Source organism: Ascaphus truei, chromosome 2, assembly GCF_040206685.1.
Source record: "Ascaphus truei isolate aAscTru1 chromosome 2, aAscTru1.hap1, whole genome shotgun sequence".
NCBI lineage: Eukaryota > Metazoa > Chordata > Amphibia > Anura > Ascaphidae > Ascaphus > Ascaphus truei.
In genome coordinates this window covers 437,683,739-437,705,447 of record NC_134484.1, presented here as the reverse complement: position 1 = coordinate 437,705,447, position 21,709 = coordinate 437,683,739, and the positions used below count along the sequence as shown (strand labels likewise).

Genomic DNA, 21,709 nt, shown 5'->3' with positions numbered 1-21,709 from the left:
CTAGCCCTCGGGTATCAAAGAAGTTCAATTATTTGTCTTCCACAGGTTAATTATCCTGTGATACATTTTATCCTATCGCCAAATATCATCACTGATTTAATGATCTTTGGCGAATCTAGGTCAAACAATTCAAATATTTAAGCTTGAAGACATCATTAAACTATAAGAAAGGACTACTTTGGATCCTGTACTGGAATATTCTTCCTCCAACAATTATGAACAATTGGTAGGTTTATAGTTGCATAGTAGATGAGGTTGAAAAAAGATATATGTCCATCAAGTTCAACCTATGTTAAACTTAGGCGACAGATACTTCTCCTATATTTATATTAACAGAATTTTATCCAGATGAAGGCAAACAAAATAATCCAGTGAAACTTTATCCAATGATGACTCATAAGGGGAAAAAACATGGGTAATGAATAACAGATTTTAACTTTCCTTACTATAAAATACTTTTCCAATAGACTAAAGAGAAGAAACCCTATAATGAGAGCACTCAAGGGCTGGTGAACTGATCCTGGTAACCTAGGAGCCTGGAATAAAGTAAGTAATTTAAACTAATGTGTACTGATGAATGATTTAAACAAAATTTTATTAGGAGAAATCCTCAATTAAAATATAAATGTGTGGATAAACCTCTAGGTGAGGTAAACCTAACAACAAAAAGGGCAAAAATTAAAAAAGGAGATGGGGATATGGAAAACAAGGGTAAACAGTCCTATTGAAAGCAATAGGCACTCTCAAACAACTCCACCTGCCAAAAGAAGTGAATAGTTAACTAGGTGACATAAATCGCTGATGAACAAAGGAGCCTAAGGAATGTTATAATCTGTTCATATAGTAGTGTGGCTGGCCTGAAGCTCAGCTGAAAACAGATAATAGTGCCCACAATAACACACACACAGCCGTAGGAGGTGTTAATGACTCAAAGGACTAGGATCATGAGTCAAGAACATGTGGGTAAATAGTAAATGGAGGCTACTATATTAGCGTCATAACCCACATAGGCAGATAACTTATCACAGTAATAATGTCTGAACAGGACAGACTAAACACATCTGGAGATGTCCCAAAGGTATATAAAGGACCCTATACATGTGTCCTGCCTGTCAGAGATGTGCAAAACAGCAAGACAGATAGTAAATAATAATAATAAGTCTGAGGTAATTCCAGAGCTGCGAGTCAGACAAGTTAGCAGACTGGTAGTGTCTGGCAAGATGTCTTTGTGACAACGTCTGGTGCCCGGAAGCCCTAACAAATCCCAGTAGTACAATGTCTAGCTGTGAACTTAAATGCACTTAATGAAACACACAATCTTCATATATCATCTCCGTAATAAAGGTTAATGAACCCGTTATGTCACATTAGTAAAAGGCAGTGGAGGTAGAGAGAGCATACACACTGCGTGACTGGACAATGTAGCAAACTGACTATGTCTAACTGAAAATGCCAGTGATTACATTGACTGTGTTTTAAGACCATTTGTTGTAGCCCTCCCATCGCATCTCAGGGACACCAAAGACATTCTCTGTAAAATAGAGGATGTCAATGTTACTGCAGATATTATCTTGGTGTCCCTAGATGTTGAAGGGCTATATACAAGTATACCTCACAAAGTTGGTATATCAGCAGTATCGTACTTTCTGAAAACACATCTTGAAACACAACGAGTTTGTTCTTAAGCTGTTGAATTTTGTTTTAACAAAGAACTATTTCTGGTTCAACAAAATATTCTACCACCAGACCCAGGGTATAGCAATGGGCACTAAATGTGCTCCATCATATGCTAACTTGTACGTGGGCTGGTGGGAAGGTGAAGTAGTATTCTATGAAAACCTGGAAAACTTTACAAGCCACATTCAAATGTGGTACAGGTATATAGATGATATAATTTTAGTCTGGAATGGAACAGAGAAACAGCTATTAGAGTTTATTACCATACTGAATACCAACACAAATAACTTAAGACTCACCATTGAAATCGGTCCAACTGAGATTTCCTTCCTCGACCTTAAAATCTCAATCAAAGAAAATGGGGACCTATCATCAACTACATTCAGAAAGGCAACTGCTACCAATAGTATCCTTAGAGCTCAGTTTTTAGCACATCTAGTGAGACTCATACACGGTACAGTGCCTAAATATATATGGATAAATATCTAATAAGTGACACTCATATGCTTATATATATGTTGTGGGTATTTTGGGGGTTTAATAGGAGCTTGTTAGGTGTCCAGTATGTTTTACACTACTATATGAACAGATTATAACATTCCTTAGGCTCTTTTGTTCACCAGCGATTTATGTCACCTAGTTAACTATTCACTACTTTTGGCAGGTGGAGTTGTTTGAGAGTACTTATTGCTTTCAATAGGACTGTTTACCTTTGTTTTCCATATCCCCATCTCCTTTTTTAATTTTCACCCTTTTTGTTTAGGTTTACCTCACCTAGAGGTTTATCCACACATTTATATTTTAATTGAGAATTTCTCCTAATAAAATTTTGTTTTAAATCATTCATCAGTACACATTAGTTTAAATTACTTACTTTATTCCAGGCTCCTAGGTTACCAGGATCAGTTCACCAGCCGTTGAGTGCTCTCATTATAGGGGTTCTTCTCTTTAGTCTATTGATTCAGTTATTTCCCCTGATTGTAGCACCTGTGTCTAGGCAGTAGTGAGGGTCCCTTTCCCCTTACCTTTACACCGGTAGCTACATGATCTCACTTAGGGTGGGGGAAAAGGTGCTACATATGTATAAAACTTAATCTGCCATTTACCTGCCCAAGTTTCTAGTCTATCTAAGTCCTTATCGAGAGGAATTACATCATGCTCTAATTTTACTACCTTACACAATTTAGTGTCATCAGCAAAGATGGAGACTTTTCTCTCTATGACAATCTCAAGGTCATTAAATAAAAATTTTAAAAACATGGATCCCAGTACCAATCCTTGACGTACTCCACTTACACCTTTAGCCCAACCTGAAAAGGTTCAATTTATTCCCTCTAGACAACCCTCTATTGTCTATCCTTCAACCAGTTTTCAATCTAGGTGCATATATTTTTTTACATTTTTGCTCATCTGATTTCCATTTTGCAATTTTTGTTACATTCCTTATAATTTTGATATGATGTCTCCATCCCTTCTGACTTTAAGAATCTAAATGCATATGGATTTTATTGTCTGGGGAATGGATTTGGACTCTTCTGACAATCTCTATCCATCTCTACCCATGACACAGTTACTCTCTTATCACCCATACTAATCCCCAAAGCCATCTACAACCAAAGCTTCCCCTCTTCATCATGACTTAGAGGGAATGAGAAAGGGATAGGTGCCCTGGGATAGTGATTAGGCCTCCTGTAAGGTTGGGTTGAGCTATACTGAACACATCGACCACAGAGAAATATAGGTCCATATATAAAATGCTGTGAGAATCCTTATGGTGCCGTTAGACAACATTATGTCCCATGTAGGTTAATGGGCTGTAAGATATCTTCTGGTGCCATAAGGTGTCCTATATCTTAACACTGCTCAGTAAATAGGACCCACAGTGTCTTCTCCAAGATAGCATAGATGAGTATAAGTAGTTGATGGAATCTAACTAAGTTTGATAGCTTTACAGATACTGCAGCCAAACATCCTTCAATCAACATAAACAGTACTGACAGAAATTGAGCAAGTTATGGTTGAATACACAAATAGATTAAACTTTTAAAACACGTACCCCAAATTCCTATTAGAAGAAATCCAGCTTTTATGTGTATGTACTTTTACATACTGTATCTAATATACTGGATTATTTTAAAATATCATTGTTTTGTTTTATTAAGCACAGTTTACAACTAGAGTGTCTCTTTTAATTTGTTAAATGTACCCTAGAATCCCAAAGGTGAAGAAAAATCATTCAATACAAATTACATAATGAACCTCCTTTTTTAATAGAATTGGAAACAGGGTGGGTTGAACTGCACTATTTTCAGCTCCAGTGTCCCCCAGTTCTCCAGATACTGTATTTACAGTGAAAGATCCCAGGTCCAATGAGCTGAATATAGAGCAGTTAAGCCCAGTTCCCATCTTATAAAAAAAAAACGGGGGGGGGGTGAAAAAAAGGAGGAGGAGATGATGGATGTTAAACATAACAAAGAAATCAATATCTGTCAAAATATTTCTTTGGTTCAGCTGTAAATGGTGCTGGATGGAATTTTTATTTGACCTGCAATAAACTTTTGTGACATTTAAATAAATATTTAAGTGGAAAAGACTAACACATTTAATGGAGGAATTTGCTGTTCACATTTAAAAATGTTATGATTTACAATAGGAATCCTCGGAGTTTTGATGGTGGAGCCCAATCAATATGGCATGCTATTCGCAAAAACAAAATGTCACTGCCAAACTTATATTAGACCTGTAAGTATCCACTATTCTTAGAGATTTCTGCAGAATCTCAATTTAAATTGTGACATCTTTTCTATGCTCTCAGTTTTCCAAATATATTTGCTAGGTTTTCCCTACTGTAGCTTTGAAAAAAAACCAGTCATAGCAAATCTCAATATTAAATGCTATTCTTTTTGCTTAAGTTCTTTCAAATCTAAGGCTGTCTCACACTTTAATCTGGTCTGTAACTGTTTCATACGCTCATAATATATATTTTCTTTAACTGTGCATGCAATGTCTTGTATATAATGTATACCTTGTTCATTTACGTAACTGTATTTGTAACCATGTATTATTTGTTTTACTCTGTGCCCAGGACATACTTGAAAACGAGAGGTAACTCTCAATGTATTACTTCCTGGTAAAATATTTTATAAATAAATAAATAAATAAATAGAAATACCCTGGTGCATAAACTAAAGCCTAACAATGGTGATTTCTCGAGCAATTTAGGTCACTGAGATTCCAGAGGACAAAGCACATGAAACTTATATATGCATATAAATTGCCAATTTATATTCATATGTAACACTCTTTACCTCCTCCTAAAGGAGATTTGGCTAATACGGGTGTTATGGTGCTAACCTGTTAGGCTTACAAGAAGCCTGAGCATCCGCGCTTGAGGAGCCTGGGGTGGCTGGTGCAGCACCTCCATCGTGAGGATCCCTGCGTTGGCAAGATAGCCCCTTCATGGGAACCCGTATACCTATAGGGTATACCTCATATGCTTTGTCCTCGGGAATCTCGGTGACCTAAAATTCTCGGGAGATCACCATTGTTAGCTTTTAGTTTATACGCCAGGGTATTTCTATCCATTGTATCACCTTCCCCGGGGGTTAGATACCCCCTTCACCTGGGCTGCAGAACATAGCAGGTAGTATCACGCTATAAAGACATTTATCTCACTTAAAAAGCACTTATCGCTGCTTTGTGAAACGCCCACACAAAATCCTTCTCCATCAACGATTGATCTAATTATGCTAATCATTCACATATAAGGTGAGATTAGCTAATACACTTAACACAAAGTAAATTTGTAGATATTGCACACATACTGTACATTTATTTTTATTCTTTTTGCGTACTTATTTATCTATGTTCTTGCAAAGTTATACCCAGTGCAACAAACATCTATTTACAGTACATTTCTCTTAACCAAAATAGAGTAAAAGCTAGATCAAAAGCTACATAACAGATTACATACAGTAATCACATTTCTACCACACAAACACATTTCTTACAACTGCTAATTTAAAGTTTTACATTTCCTGCTGAAGCTTTTGCAAAGAGTACAGTACCTTAAACTCAGGTTTAAGTACAGTACAATATGTGGCCCAAACTTCTTGTAACTGCAGACCATTTCTGTAAAGCGGGGGACACTTTTAGCAGAAGCTTCCATTAAAGTGGAAGAATGAAAGCTAAGGAAATAGGCAGAGCAACTGCTGATAGCCCCAATAAGCTCCTTAGCCCTGCACTTGGACACAGACATATCTGCGTTACTATATAATGCAGTATTGAAGGATGTAGTGTAATTGTGAGAGAAACGGCATACTTTTAACAATAAGAAACGTAGAATCTGACAGCAGAAGCATTTGGCCCGCATAGTCTGCCCATTGTCCGAGTTACTGTAAAACCTCAGACCTTATTGATCATTGGCTTTATTTGTACAATATTTAGAATAGTCTTATGTCTATCCCAAGCATGTTGAAATTCCCTTTCTGTATTAGCCCCTACCATCTCTCTCTCGAAGGCTATTTCACAAATCCATCACACACTTTTTGTGAAGAAGTACCTCCTCACATTTCCCTGTAGCTTGTCACCCTCCCGCTGCAGAGCGTGACCTGTACCCCTAAACAAGCAAACATTTAAAGGTACTGCTTCTTATCTAAGTGTAGCACCCTGCTAAATTAGACCCCTGTTTATCATGTATAGCTATGGCAGTGTTAGAGTTAAACAGCTAGCACATAGCTCTTCATGTGAGTTGGATCCTTGGTATGTTATAATGTGGAACTTCCAGGCACATGCTTGTCTGGCAGGGCCTGGAAAGTGCTAGTAGGTCATGTGACTAGTGCGGTGACAGACTTGGTACCGCAAGATCTGCCCAGAGACTGGGGGTAGAAATGTTCACACCCCCATGGCATATAAGTTGGGGACCCTCCCTTTTTTAAATCAAGAGGCGTCCTGGGGAACAAGAGGTTCAGCTGGGTTAAGTAGTGCTCAGTTCTTCCAGAGTCCGACCCCAGGAAGAAGGGGTGAACCAGACTCTTAAGTAGGGGAGATCTATGTTCAGCAAGAACATACTTCACAAGGAAGAGTGTTGCAAGAAGCCAGTTGAGCAAGTAGTCTCCAGCTGCAGGGCCAGAAAAGGACCCTGAGTGAGCTGCGGGTGAATTCTGGGGAAGTGACCAGAGCAGAACCAGACAGGGCAAAAAGGTTTCAGAAGGAAGATGAGCCACTACTAGTCTCATGATGGGAGCTATAGCCAACTACAATTCTTTGTATGAAAACCTGTCCCATTTATGAAGAATGTGCTGTACTCAGGATTGTGTTTGTATGAGGTAAAGCTTATGGTTGGTTACACTACTGCCTGTCAGTGGTTATTTCATGATTATCGTTCCTGTGAGGAGTTACCCCTGTCCCTGGCTGGGTCCTGGCAGGTGGTGGCGCTGCACCACAATATCTACTCCAAGCTCCCTATACGCGGGGGCCCAGGCTTCTCTATTACCAACAGGTGAGCAATACTAATACCTACTACCTAACTGTATCCTGCCCGAGGGGATAGGGGTGTTGCATAGGCATTCAGTTTTTTTTTTGTTTTTTTTAAACTTAATTTTTATTAAAAATTTAGGGAGAGGGGAGGAATGAAGAAAATAATAAATGGGGGGAAGGGTACAGAAAATAGAGATGGGAGAAAGTTCACATTCATTTACAATTTTACCTAATAAGATTTCTTAAAATATTCACATAGTTAATATAAATATCCTTTTTTTCCCTTTTTTTTGTTACAACAAAATTAAGTGGGTATTAATTTCTGGTTGAATTTAACTCAGAATCCAAGGTAACCACACCTTCTGAAAATCTGTGTAGGTGTCGTTATTAAGACTAACCATTTTTTCCATGTAGCAAATGTGCCAGACTATGGGCCTCATGCAGAGAGCAGTGCTAACAGGGAAAGCGGCATGTATTGGCGAAATCTGCCTTTAGAAAGGCAGATAATGGCGAGTTTTAAAAAAAGCGCCATTTTTTTTTTCTCTGAAACTCGCCGCGCGGCTGGAGAGAACATAAATCTCTCCAGTGTTGAAAACGGCCGTATTCAGAGAGCAGCGAACGCCATCTAGTGGCTGTTCGCGGCAAAAAAATGGCGCGATTTTCAACATTTTCCTTCGCCAGCAAGAAGCTGGCGCTCTGCGGCCGGTGGGAGAGAAAAAAAAAAAAACCCGATTTTTTCCCCACTAGTTTCAACAGCGCTCATATCGCTGGTTGAAACTCTCCATATGCAGAAAGGATTCTAAATGCAGTTTTATGCCCTTTCTGCATATGGAGAAAAAAACTCTCCATTACAGTTACTTTTTATTCCCCTCTCCAATTTCAAATAGCGCTGCTCTCTGCATGAGGCCCTTTATCTTTAACTTTGGAAATTGAGGGAATAATTGTTTGTTTCCATACTGCCGCTAATTCGCGTCTTGCGGCTGAAGATATGTGGCACAGTAATTTATTTTCATGTCTCGTGAGGGGGTAATATGGTTTGTTTAAAAGAAATAACCAGGGATCCATTGGTAGGTCCAAACCGAAAAACCTTTGTGAACACATTTTGATTTCCAGCCAATAAGCTGCTATGAATGGGCACCCCCACCACATATGTTTAAATGTGGCTTGTACTCCACATCCTTTCGGACATGTAGTTGGGTACTCTGGGATGAATTTAGCTAGTCTCATGGGGGTTAAGTACCACCTCATCATAACTTTATAGGCATTTTCTCTGATTGTGATACACATTGATGATGTGGCAACTTTTTGAGAAATATCATTCCAGTCTTCCATGTCTAATACCTCCCCCAGGTCATCCTCCCATTGGAGCATATATTTCAGTTTTTGATTCATTTGTGGAGGGGGGCTAACAAAGTATCCATACAATTTAGATATCAGTCCATGTGTGTTACTATCTGCTAGACAAAGTGAATCAAATCTAGTTAGCAATTCGGGGGGTCTTATTTTGTTATAAAAGGCTTTCAATTGAAGGTATTGGAGGAACTGATTGTTTGGGATGGCCTTTTCTTTGTGGAAATATTCAAATGTTCTGGGAAATCCTTCTGAACCTACATCTTTACTAATTGCATATAATATAAGTTGCATAAGCATTCAGTTTGTGTATAGACAGATCAAAAATTGAGTTTGTGGAAATAATGGGTGAGTGACAGGCACTCGAGGGATCCACCAGACTGTTCCTCCTCAGAGCCCCAACATTTTTAGCACTGTCTCTGATAAAGAGTAACAGAAGGATGTGCAAAGTTTTGTGAAACAGAACAATGATATTACATTATATTATAATGTTGCAGAGTACTGATCGGACTGAGTAATGCATATAGTTTTGCAGACACAGTACCTTCACCGGTCATTATAAGTCTGCGCTTATAGTGCCGGCGACAGCGACGCGACGTTGTGTCAAAACAAATGCATTGCCGCAATTGCTTGATCACGATTGCTGGAAGTCCTCTCAATTTGATTTTTACACCGACCGCAGCCTGACGTCGACGTCGCCGGCACTATAAGCGTAGCCTAAGAGACACTAATACTAATAGAACTTCAAAATGAGAGCAGTCATTTAAGTAAATATCAATTTCAATATCAAAACAGTGAGGGGAAAAAAGCTAGTGAAAGGTTATAAAAACAAAACTAAAATACACACACAGATGTACGCAGGCACGAACGTACTGTACATACAGTATAATGCATCTCAGCAAACTTCCCCATGGGACCCACCACTTAATCTAACAGCAGGAGGTTTGTGGGTGGGTGGGACAGATTTACAGGTTTAGAAACGATAGACACACAATCTGGAGCACAAACAAAACAACACACTGTTAATGGACATATTCAAAGGTTGAAACCTTCTTAAGACTGAAGTGTATTTATTAATTTATCTTCTAGCGTGTGCAGAGTTTGTACAGACCTCTGTGCCATGTATATTTAAGCTTTGTACTGTCACCGCGAGTCTAGACAATATGCAATGCTGTTGAAGGTCAAGCATTGGGGAAACATAGTAGGCGCCTGATAAACTTGTGTTACCATTGTGTTTTTCAGGCAAATAATACAGGAAACATCTGCAGAGTGTCATTTTATTGTGCACAGTTACTAAACGTCTGAAGCTTCAGAAAAGAATGATGTGTGAATGCGAATATAAAACTTCACTATATCAAATTATATGCATTGTACTTTGATAAAGAATCATCACATAAACACAAAACCTACATCTAAAAATTATGACACTATTCTACCATACAGCACAATGTTCATTGGCTGAAAATGGTTTTCTCTCCAGTCAGTGAAAACAGTTAAGTTCTCTAGCTCATATAAATCATATCACTTACAGGGGGATATTCTAGTAGCTGTGAATTTGTCCTTGTGAAACCATACGGTTTGACTTGATCATAAGTAGGGATTAAAACTAGGCATTCTATATTACAAATAGCATTGTTTAAACCGTGTCAATAAAAAGTGACAAACCTCCTGGTTCAACAGCCAAAATGCCCAGCATGTTCTTGCTATTGACGCAGGACCTGAAGGTGATGCTAACTCCATCCAGAGCCTAATATGGGGATTTTCCTGAGATACAGTATGAATTTTGCTCTCTCTCAGCAAAACCTATATTTCAGTCTCTGGATGGAACTCACAAAAGCAATCTAGCTACTTATTAGAAGGGGGGTTTGCCTTTTGCACTTAACGGAGCTACTAGAATTCCCGTAGTTGTCCAAAAATGTGAGTTTGAGCCTTTTTATTCATTCTGCCTGGATTTGGACCTCCAAAATGAAACCTTTTCTAAAAAAGCCTTTTCCGTACATTTGGAACATGCGAGAGGGGACATGTGAGAGGGTCTTACAGAATAGCAAAGCATGCAAATACGATCGGAAAGGGCTCTTTCTGCACTGATTGGCACAGCTTGCATCTACCACACTATTCCTCGTAGTTGGTACATGGAAAGCCTTGGTGATAGAAGGGACATATTACATAGATGGTAGATGGGGTGTTATGCTTTTGGACTTGAATACGCAAGGTTGTGTTTTTTCTATGATTTAGGCAATGGCAATTGGTAAATGTTGGGCATATCACGTTGTCCGTATGTAATTGATTATGAATAATAACATTGTTTCCTTCCCCCCATGTAAAATGATAAATTTGCTGCCAAGATTCCACATCGGAATTGGTTGCATGATTTTTATCTATTCGATACAAGTTATTATTGTAACTTTATTATATTGAGAAACAGGAAAAGTTAGCCTAAATCAGGGACGCAAATAGGTTGCAATACACAATTGTACTATTAAGTCAATTGTCAAGGTCTAGAGAACCACAACAATATATTGGTGGTCTCCAGAAAAAAGCTACATTTTTCACAGACTACTTGTGAATTAACAAAGAGAGTGAAGAAAGTCGGCAGTACAAGTTAATCCAAATGCAGCCATACAAACCTAAAAGTTAAGAAGCTGTAATACCCACATCTAAACAAGGGCAACCATACAACTCTTTTCAGGACAAATTGCAGCAATATACTATACAGTGTTATCACTGATTCTTTAGGCTCATAAAATGTTTACCAATTCCGCTGCATTTCAGGTTAAAACAGGGAGATGTGGAAATAAGAGTTAACAAGTGTAAGCCTTAAATCATATTTAAAATGGAAGCACTCAGCCTCAAGTAACCATTTCTCTAGTCTAGGTGGTTGTTAGGTAGTATTGCCTTAATAGTAAAATCTATCAAATAAATATAATGCCTGTGTAAAGATGAGGCCTTGTTTGATAGATAATGGTATTCCAATACAGCAGATGTTTTTGACTTAATTACATTTTTTGGGTATATATGTAATCCCCCCTCCCGGGGTTACCGGTTTGCTGCCAGGGGGTTAATAGCAGAATAGCATATGGTGGGTCGCACCCTGTGTTACCACAGAGATATTGACATCACAGGGGAGTATATAGGATAGGAGGAAGGTTCTGGAAGACAAGTTCCTGGATAACAAGAGGAGAGGAACCTCAGGGAGTGTAGATAGGGAGGATGCCCATGAAGTAATAGAAGAGATCAGACCCTTGTTTATTGTGTTAAAGATAGGGATAGTGACCTTATAGTGAGGATTCCAATCATATGGCCAATGGAAGCAAGCAGGTATTTCATATTTTTTATTCAATCAACTTTTGCCCGATTTTTGGCTGTTCTTTGCTGTGCTCTGCATTTCTCTACAGCTTCTGGATCTCCTTATCTACAGACCGCACATCCTGGATGTCTTGGACTGCTGCAACAAATTGACAGGTAATAAACTTAATTGTCAGCATTGCCTTGTTATTATATGAACTGTATATTGCTACACTTGATTGGGAATATATTACTGTGTTGTTCTTTGTGGGTGGTCAAGTGGACACCACTAGATACAGACCTTTTCTTGTGCTATACTACACATATTGCATATTGGACATCCATATAACATCCAGGACCCTAAGAAATTGCATATGAAATTAAAAGAAAAAAAAGAAAAAGAGATTTTTTCTCATAGAGCCACATGTGATTGTATGAGCACCATTGTTTATACAGGTGCAGTTGTGATTTGATTTAATTTATTTTTATTCTTTATTACACACCTTTTCGGTAATATATGTTTTAAGAATATAATAATAATAAAAGTTATATTTTATTAGTGGTGGTGTGCATTTAAGTGAATTTCTTTTGGGGCACAGTCACTCTGTACTCCTTATTTTTCTACCCATTGTTTATACCACAACTATTTCATAGGGAGAAACAGACACTGCACATTGGGTTGAATGCAGAGGGCCCTTGGGTGTCAGCGGATCAGCTCTATAGGCAGCTCCCTCTAAGTAATCTCCTCAATCAGTAGGGATATGGCAGTTCCCTATCAGGAATCGAGTGTAAGCTTTACCTGCTCAGAACCGGTTAGGATCCCAGTAAGGGCCCACGTAAATGGGGTACAAAGGATGTTACTCCAAAGAATGGGGCCGGGTCCACCACACAAAATGCAACCAAGTAAATGCACCTCCCTTTAAGAGATAATAGTGGCCACCTAGTGAAGCACCGTGTTCGTGAATAACGACGAGTTTATAAAATACCGTGCAACGTTATGTAGTTTGTGTTGTGTCCCCGTGCCTGGGGACGTGAATAAAGACTGAGTTGTACTACCAAAAATTCCTGGCGCCCACCATTTTCACCCTTGATATCTCATTGCGCTGTTGCCTGAATCCAGCACCCTGAGTTGAGGTAAACTATGCTGAGTAGCTCTGTGCACCGATGTAAACTCCATAGGAGCTTGGCAGTGAGCGATACATATAGGTGACATTACAATTCTGAAATAAAATGGTTATTAAACAATTTAAATGGTTATTGTAATGTCACCTGCAATGCCACTACCAAAAATAATTACATTTGTACTAAATAAATAAAAACATCTTGCTGCATGTACTGTACAGTACGTAGGTCAAATATCTAGTAGCCACATAGGTCTCAGAGAAGTATATATTTGTTATACAGGTGCGCCGACAAGTATTCTAAAACTTATCTTAAACTTGCCTTGGAAAATCTGGGGCTATCACCAACAAGATCCAGGTACATGCTGGGTACATGCTGCAAACATTTCAGTGACATTTCTGCAGAGACAAATGGCCCATCGGATTAATACAGCAGGGGTCACTGCGGTTAATCCTATGGTCCATTAGTCTGTCTGCAGAAATGTCACTGAAATGTTGCAGCATGTACCCAGCATGTACCCAGCATGTACCTGGGTCTTGTTGGTGATTGCCCCAGATTTGTTTTAGAATACTCGTCGGCACTACAGTACAGTAGGCTGTGATTTGTATTTGGCCGCCAAAGTTCTTCGTGGCTACGATAATAGTATACACGGAGCATTTCAAAACTTCACAGATGTCTTCCGTCTTCCCTGGCAGTATAGAAATGACCTTGGTTGTTTTGAAAGCTCTGTATATTTTCAACATCTTGCACTTCAACTGTTAAAAGGAAAGGCTTTGGGAACAAGTTAAATCACATTTGGGCTACAGTACATACTGCAGGCATCCAGTACTATGCCAACATTATCCCATACATTGGAGTTGTATGTATGTATGTATGTTCACAAATCATAGTCATTATTATTTTGTTATTGTTATTGTTGTTTTATTTTGTATGGCTTTTGCAGTGTACTGTAAGCATAATCATACATGTACAATGACAGGGAGTGATAAAACAATACAGGTCTAAAACATTGCACGTTAAATGAGAAGACTATTAAGGGAACCCCTGTCCTGAGTAGCTTACATTTTTTGATAATACGATGGAGAAAGGGTAGATTTAAGTACACTAATGATACGAGTGAGAGATACAGAGGAAGTGCATGTGGTGAGAAGGTGGTTTAGTTATTCTTTCCAGTGCTGAGGTGGCCAGCATGGTTGTGTCAATTGTTGCAGCAACACAGATCGAGATATGAAAGCTCTCTTTGTAAAGATTTGGGATGAAAAGGCAAAAACAGTTACCCAAATTCCACTTTATTGCATATGGATTAGGGCTGGGGTTGCCAACTCCAGTCCAAAAAACCCCACCAACAGGTCAGGTTTTAAAGATATCCTTGCTTCAGCACAGATGGCTCAGTAAATGACAAAGCCACTGATTGAGCCAGCTGTGCTGAAGCAAGGATATCCTTAAAACCTGACCTGTTGGTGGCCCTTGAGGACTGGAGTTGGCCATCCATGGATTAGAGAAACCATACAGAAAGCAGAACAATTACAGATTTATAATCTAAAAATCAGAGAGTCACCCTGATGAATAGTAACGAGTTGGTCATCATGGATTCAGTCCCCTCCGGCATTACAGAGGGTAAAATGGTGGGATTTAAAGTGTGCATTTAAATTGAAGAGAGACAGCTTAATGTGAACTGATACACTATGAGTGAGTTCCCATTCCTTTCAAATGACAAACGTGTCTAGAGTTGATTAGAAACAGATGTAATCCTATTCCTCCAACGTACAGTACCAAGTTATTTTATGAAGGTTTGGCATTAAATACTTGCAAAATCACTCATCCTTTATAATAATAATATGTTCTTGTATAGCGTTGATAGTTTTACGTAGCGCTTTACAGAGACATTTTGCAGGCACAGGTCCCTGCCCAGTGGAGCTTACGATCTATGTTTTTGGTGCCTGGGGCACAGGGGGATAAAGTGACTTGCCCAAGGTCACAACACCAGGAATTGAACCAGGTTCCCCTGCTTCAAACTCAGTGCCAGTCAGTGTCTTTACTCACTGAGCCGCTCCTTTTCCCTTTATTAACAATTATAAGTTCACTAAGCAAGTTAATACCAATTAAGAATATGTTGAGCTCTTATTGCATTTTAAAATGTAAAGTCAGGAGATTTTGTTTTAAGAAGTCACTACTCGCAATTATTAGCGGTGGAAAATCCTTAACAAATGTACATATTTAATAGTCAATTTTAGTATAACTTTAGTAGACAAGGGGGTGTATTTTGGCAAATATAAAGCAAAATTAATCACCATTTTCATTTATTTAGCATCTCTTTACATCAGTCTGTCATGGTCTTGGATCCATATGCATCAGATTGCAATTTAGCGAGCATCAGGAGGAGTTGAATGATGCACAAATTGTAATGATTTATTTACCTAGTATTTGCATTAATCCAAATCTGGTAAGTCTGAAGTGACTAACACACTCACATTCCCAGTTAGCTCAAACTCCTGCACCCACCACATCATGAATATATATATGTATGCCCAAATGAGTGCTACTGGGCGTGCTTCCCCTCATACAGAGGTAAAAGGAAGGGTTCACAGTTTTAGTGTTAGGACCTGCATTTTTGGTTATACCTTGACGTTGGTATGCAGGCTTACGACGCTTTGTCCAAAGGGTTTAACTAAATAACCAAGTAATTACTATTATTATTGAAGTATTTAAACTTTATACTTATTGCCATATATGTTTTGTCAATTTGATGTAGCATTGGACACCCCTGTATTTTGTGGTAAGTCTGAAGTGGCATAAGCTTTTCTGGCTAACAATTTGTATTACACTTAGGAAACGCTAACATTTGAATATAAACACAAGAAAAATGAAGCAATAAGTCAACACAAACTTCTATTCACACTTTCGTAATGTTGATACATCACCCCCTTAATATTATCATTGACTTCGTGAGCACGATCAAGCCACAGAAAGGACTACACTTGTTCCACCTATTCGAAGCGATAGCAATACAAATTTGGGTTAACCCATTCCTTGCAGAAGTAGTTATTTTGCTGCAAACATTATTGTATACTTTGATTTATCTTGCCTGAGGACTTTGCAGTGCATGCAGTGCACTCATGCAAAATATTTGTACACTCATTTAGCAGAGAATGGGAAACCCCACAACTAACGACAAGGATGCAATAAAACTTTTCTTTTTGACAACTTTTTGTAGAAAGATATGCATACAAATTTAACAAATTACTGTCGTAGTTGCTACTGTATATAGATATTTTTGTAAAAAAAAAACAACCCGGCTTCTGGGGTCTATTTTCTAAAGTTTCCAAGCTGAATGGGCAAACCCAGTGTAAAAAAAAATCAGCACCCTATTTATGAACGAAAATTATTCCCATTAAAACCAGTTGGAGTTTTTCCCTTTGAAAAATCCAGTGAAAAACATTTGCACTGGTTTTACCCATGTTTTGCAGTCGGAAGACTTTAGTAAATAACCCCAAAGTCTGCCAGCTTTAAAACCATGGCAAAGTAGAGAGAAAAAAACTGCACCAGATTTTGTCAATACAAAAAATCTTATTGTCCTAAATTGGATTAATTTTCTTGGGTAAATCTGGTGCAATGGTTTTAATCACTTTTACCCCGAACACCGTTCTCAATATATATATTTTTTATTTAAATCCTGACAGTCAGGATGGTTTACCAAACATTTGCAAAGCAAAATCTTTGAAACTGTGCATCTAAGTTACTGCTTCATATATACTAGAATAATGTCTACCACAAATCAAACTGAAATAATGTATTCTCTCCATCTCCTACTGCATTTGTTAAATTATCAACTCTTAACAGAAATGCATTCCATTGTCTGGAAAAGCCACTTGTATTTTGTTACTGTATGCCCTTACTAAACAAGTGATGTCAGTATCTTACAATCTGCAAAGTAAAGCACTGTTGCAATCATTAAGCAAACACAAAATAAAGATTTTAAATAAATATACAATTCAGATAAATGCTGTACATACATGCCTACAATCCAGTACTTAATTTTAGAATTAATCACATCACCATTTTCTACAATTTAATGAAAAGTGTTCTTACTCTCAAAAAATAAATAAATGATAATACAAGATCAGTATAGTACTAATAGTTCAGCATGTTTAGATAATATACATAATATTGAGATACCCTTTGGGAACCAATGGGAATTATCCTAGGTAATTTTCATTTTAACAGCTAGGTACAAAAATATGATTGTAGCTTAAACTGTGAAACGTTACAGAAATTAATAAGTGGTTACAGTATATTATATGTTATTGATGATCTGAAAATATGTTATTGTTACCTGAGAATCAAATGGTGAATTAATAGAACTGCAACACATATCTCATGCTATCAGACACAGCAACTCCTATTTCATGGAGATACGTTTAAGTAAAATATAAGGATTCTGCCATGCTCCTTACCTATCAACTCATCTGTTTGTTGTTTGTACAAAAATTCCATACATTTTCGCTCTTCCTCTTGGAGCTCCAAATGGAATCTGCATTCTGGATCAAAGCCATTCACCTTTCAGAATGACAAATAAAGCATCTGTTTGAGATAGCACACATTTTACACGTAGTTTACGAAGTCAGAAAAACTAGCATTTTTGTATTTTCAAGATCCGTTCACTAAAAAAAACAGCAACACACAAGATCTTGGAAATTTGTAAAAATAAATAAGTACATACAGTAAAACAGAGGGGGAGATCTATTTATCAAAGTCTTCCAGCATGCAAAATCAGCTTCAAATGCAGTAACGGCACCAGATTTCTTAAGGATAAGCAATCCCATGGAAAATAATTTTATTTTTTACCTTTGCAAATCTGGTGCAGTTCCTTTGCACTTGGGAAACTTTGATAAATACAGTACACCCAGATAACGTTGAAATGATGTATTTTTCAATACAGCTATGTTACTAAGATTCACGTTATTTAATTGCCTATCGTTATTTTTGTATTCTACTTCATTCTAAACCTAACTTAGAAATGAGAAAATGCTCCATGAACACATTGCATAGAAAATGGATGGATTCCAATGTTGCATATTCACTATCCAATGCACTGATCTGTATCAGCACAATGCGAAAACTTACATTCAGTGTTTCAAAAAGTTAAAAGTACAACAATGTTTTAACTGAATATGAAATCGCATACGGTCCTGTACTTGACTGTTTACAGTTCTAAACTATTCCACTTTTCAGAAATGTGCTGGAGTATTCAGCTGCATTTCATCAAACGTGGAGAGCTATATATTTATTTTTATACTCACCAAAACCCTAATTTAACGTGTGCAGAAATCTGTATTGAATAAACAAAGAGCTACAATTTGCTATGTAAAGAAGCTGTGACAAAATCCTTCTCATTTTGTAATATTTATTTGGAGAATGTTTTTTTTTTAATTTACTTATACTGTAGCATATGGATTCTTAATTGTTCTTCTAAATATAATGTAGGGAAGCATATAAGGAGAGAGTGCTGTCATTAAATGAAATATATAAACAGTTGGACAGTTTAATTAAACAATGCATTAAAGAACTGCCTTTACTGATAAACACCAGACTTAACATGTAGGGTATAATAGACATATTGCCTAATGAACATTACTTTGTAATATTTATGATAAAGTAAAGCACAATAGAAAAATAAGGTAAAGGACAGTTGACTACAGTCCTATAGTGCCCTCTACATGCCGTCTGACTAGCTTCCAAACATAAGCACATTTCCAGGAGAGACTATACTCATGACAAAATCCCTCATTAAAAGAAGGTGAAGGACGTTATTTTCTTATCAATATCTGAACACAAAAAAGTTAACATTTGCCGCTTGGATAACATCACAGGATACAGTAATAGAAAATGATCCTTTATACAATATATTTTAATGTTGTAATGGATTCATTTTTTTTCATCTCTGTATTTTAACATGATGCTGATAATTAGCTCGCTGCCAAACTTGTATGCAATATATTTTAATTTTGTAATCAATTTTTTTTTTGAACTCTGTATTTTAATATTATGCTGATAATTAGCTCACTGCCAAACTACCAGGAAACATGTTTTATTGTATGTTAGACTTGGCTACTAACGTTTAAGAAGTGGTTAATAAATTGTTGTATCAATACTATTTCAGATGCCTTGTGCCTATTCAAATTAACACTTCCCAGTGGGGGTTTTACAAGATAATTGTAGTTATTCTGTACACATAACACATACAGTATTGATTCGAAACACTTTAAATAACATGCCAAAAAAATGAAACATAAAAATATAAGAATATAAAAGTTTAGGTTAAATGCATATCTTCCCTCATTAAAAGAGTAGAAGACAGTCTGTTTGCTACCTGTTTAAATAATCAATTCAAAACGTGCTTTCTTCAAAGGGGGGGAACACAAGCAAACTGTACAGAATTCATTTAAGGAAACATTCACAGGAACCAGATACTTACAAAAAGCAGGAGAGGAAAAGTTAACAAAATCACAAGTGAAATATTCTTCATTGTAAGGAGTGAATCAGGTTGTTAAAATGCCTGGGTGGTCATTCAAATACATTAGATCCAAAAGCATAAGGTCTGTTTTCTTTTATACTTGAAGAGTTGATTTCGGTACTGTGTGTTGCTCGTAGCACAGAAATATTCTTCTCGTTGGTAATGTCAAAGGCGTAGGGTTGAAAAGTTTTTATATTGTTACGACAGAGGATCTCCAACCAGTAATCAAGCAGCTCCTGGGTTGTAATTGTGTCTGACATAAACTGTTCAGCACCTTTGCAGGCTCAAATAATGACCTGCTGCTTCTAAGTACTGTAGCAACCAATTCTTCTAGCTAACCTCTAGTACTGTTAATTCAGAGCACTCATACTGTAGCACTTAGTTACACAACTTGAGGCATTACGGGGAGCTTGTATTAGAACAAGCCTTTAGAGGCAGCAGGGGACCATTCTGCATTTCATGTATGTATTCTAATTACTGAGTGGGCAGGAATAGGACCAAAGGAAAAGAAGTGTAGATATTTTTGCTCTAGATAGTCGCACCTTTTTGCTGAATCTCATTTGAAAGTATTGTACAGTCGAGTTTATTAGATAATAACTGTGTCTTTGAATTAGCAAATTTAATCAGTAGAAGATTGTCATTAACAGTCATTTCACCTTATTTATCAACTAAAACAATATCCTCTGGCTATTAGATAATATATATATATATAACGGCGAAGTTGATTTACGAGTTCAAACACAGTAGGTCTTCTTTCAAGACACACTGTGAATGCAGTTCTTTACGTAATATGCTCAATTTGTTTTTCAATGCTTAATACATATACCTTTTAACCTAATAAATGTTGAAATAAAATTATATACAAATATATTTGAAAATGTTTAAAACAATATATACTATGCGCAGCCGCTAATAATAATATATAGGTCTGTATATTTGCATATATATTGTATATAGTTTTCAATTATTCTGTCATTTTTTGTATTATTTCTACTGTACGAAAATAAGTTCGTAACTAAAAATCCATTCCCATTGGTACAAAAACTCAGTCACAATGAATACGTACAATCATATAACACTATCAAAAGGGCTTGGATCATCATTCTTATTTATAGTCTTTCATATAAAATTTGACTTAAAATTAAAGTATAAGCCTAATATACAGCAACAAGATATACTGAAGTTGCAAATTACTTACCAACATCATATCTGCTTTTTAAGAGTTGTTTTATTATAAGACTATGTAGTGCCCAAAATGTAACAAGAGTTATGAAGTAAAACTGAGTAACAGTTCACACTTCCAACTCCTAAAGATTCTTCCACTACAGTATACATGCCCCATCTGCAGAAAGTGCACTCATTTACAGAATACTGTATGCTTCTGAGACAGCCAGCAGAAAGACAGCTCTAATTTGCAAATCTCCCCCTAGCTATCGTTTCCTTTTCTACATATTAACATAAATCTAAAGAAGAGAGATTGCATACAGTATACGTTTGTGTTGAGAAACACTGTTTCTACAGTTTATACCTGCTGTATGTTTTATGAAACACTGTATGCATTATATATAAATAAATATATAAAACACATAAACGTTGGTACAACTTACATGAAAATCGTCATATATGTGATGTTTTCTGGAGCATATGTGATAGTATTTTTAGATAATAAATTCAATAAATTTTCATTTATGTTAGTTAATATTCACTTTCCAAATCCCACAAACAAGATTAGCTACATTTCTGAATCTTTTGATCTGTTTTGGTAATATAAAATGCAGCTGTTTACTTTCTGGGTGCTACAAATGGTAAGAAGGCTGCGTAAGACATTAGGGGGGGATTCACTAACTTCTGATAGTGGTTATTGCATCGAGACCCTGTGTTAAGTGCCATTCAAGTTAATGGCAGGTAATGCAAGATCCTGGTTGGAGATGAGCGAATGTGTCAAAATTCGACATGCTAATTATCCATGGATTTTTAGGCAAAACTCGATTCACGCACGAATATTCAAATGCAAAGATATTGTAAACAAGTTTAAGAATGTATGCAATTCCGCCGGCAGCCACAGCTCACACATTAGATTCACACACATTAATTCGACTGGACATTCGATTCGCCCGGAAGTTCCAGGCCTTGAAAAATGGGTTGAAAGAGTCCTGTTACCATACACTGGCGACACATTTAATTGCACTGCGGCCAGATCCGCAAGCCGGGAGATTTCCCGGCTTGCTAGTGGCCGCCCCTCGGCGTGCCGCGCGTCATAGACGCGCGGTCACGCGTCTTCGG

The 21,709-nt window shown here is 37.2% G+C and overlaps 1 protein-coding gene across 1 annotated transcript in view; it reads right to left on the bottom strand.

The window, feature by feature from the left end:
• VIPR2 (vasoactive intestinal peptide receptor 2) overlaps positions 1-19,792 on the bottom strand; it is a 184,219-nt gene extending 164,427 nt beyond the window's left edge. The window contains exons 1-2 of the mRNA XM_075587818.1: positions 19,388-19,792; positions 17,367-17,469 (exon numbers count right to left, since the gene is read on the bottom strand). Coding sequence (XP_075443933.1) covers positions 17,367-17,469; positions 19,388-19,438 — 154 coding nt within the window. The 5' untranslated portion in view covers positions 19,439-19,792. The remainder of the gene's footprint in view (positions 1-17,366; positions 17,470-19,387) is intronic.
• Positions 19,793-21,709: the final 1,917 nt, after the last annotated feature.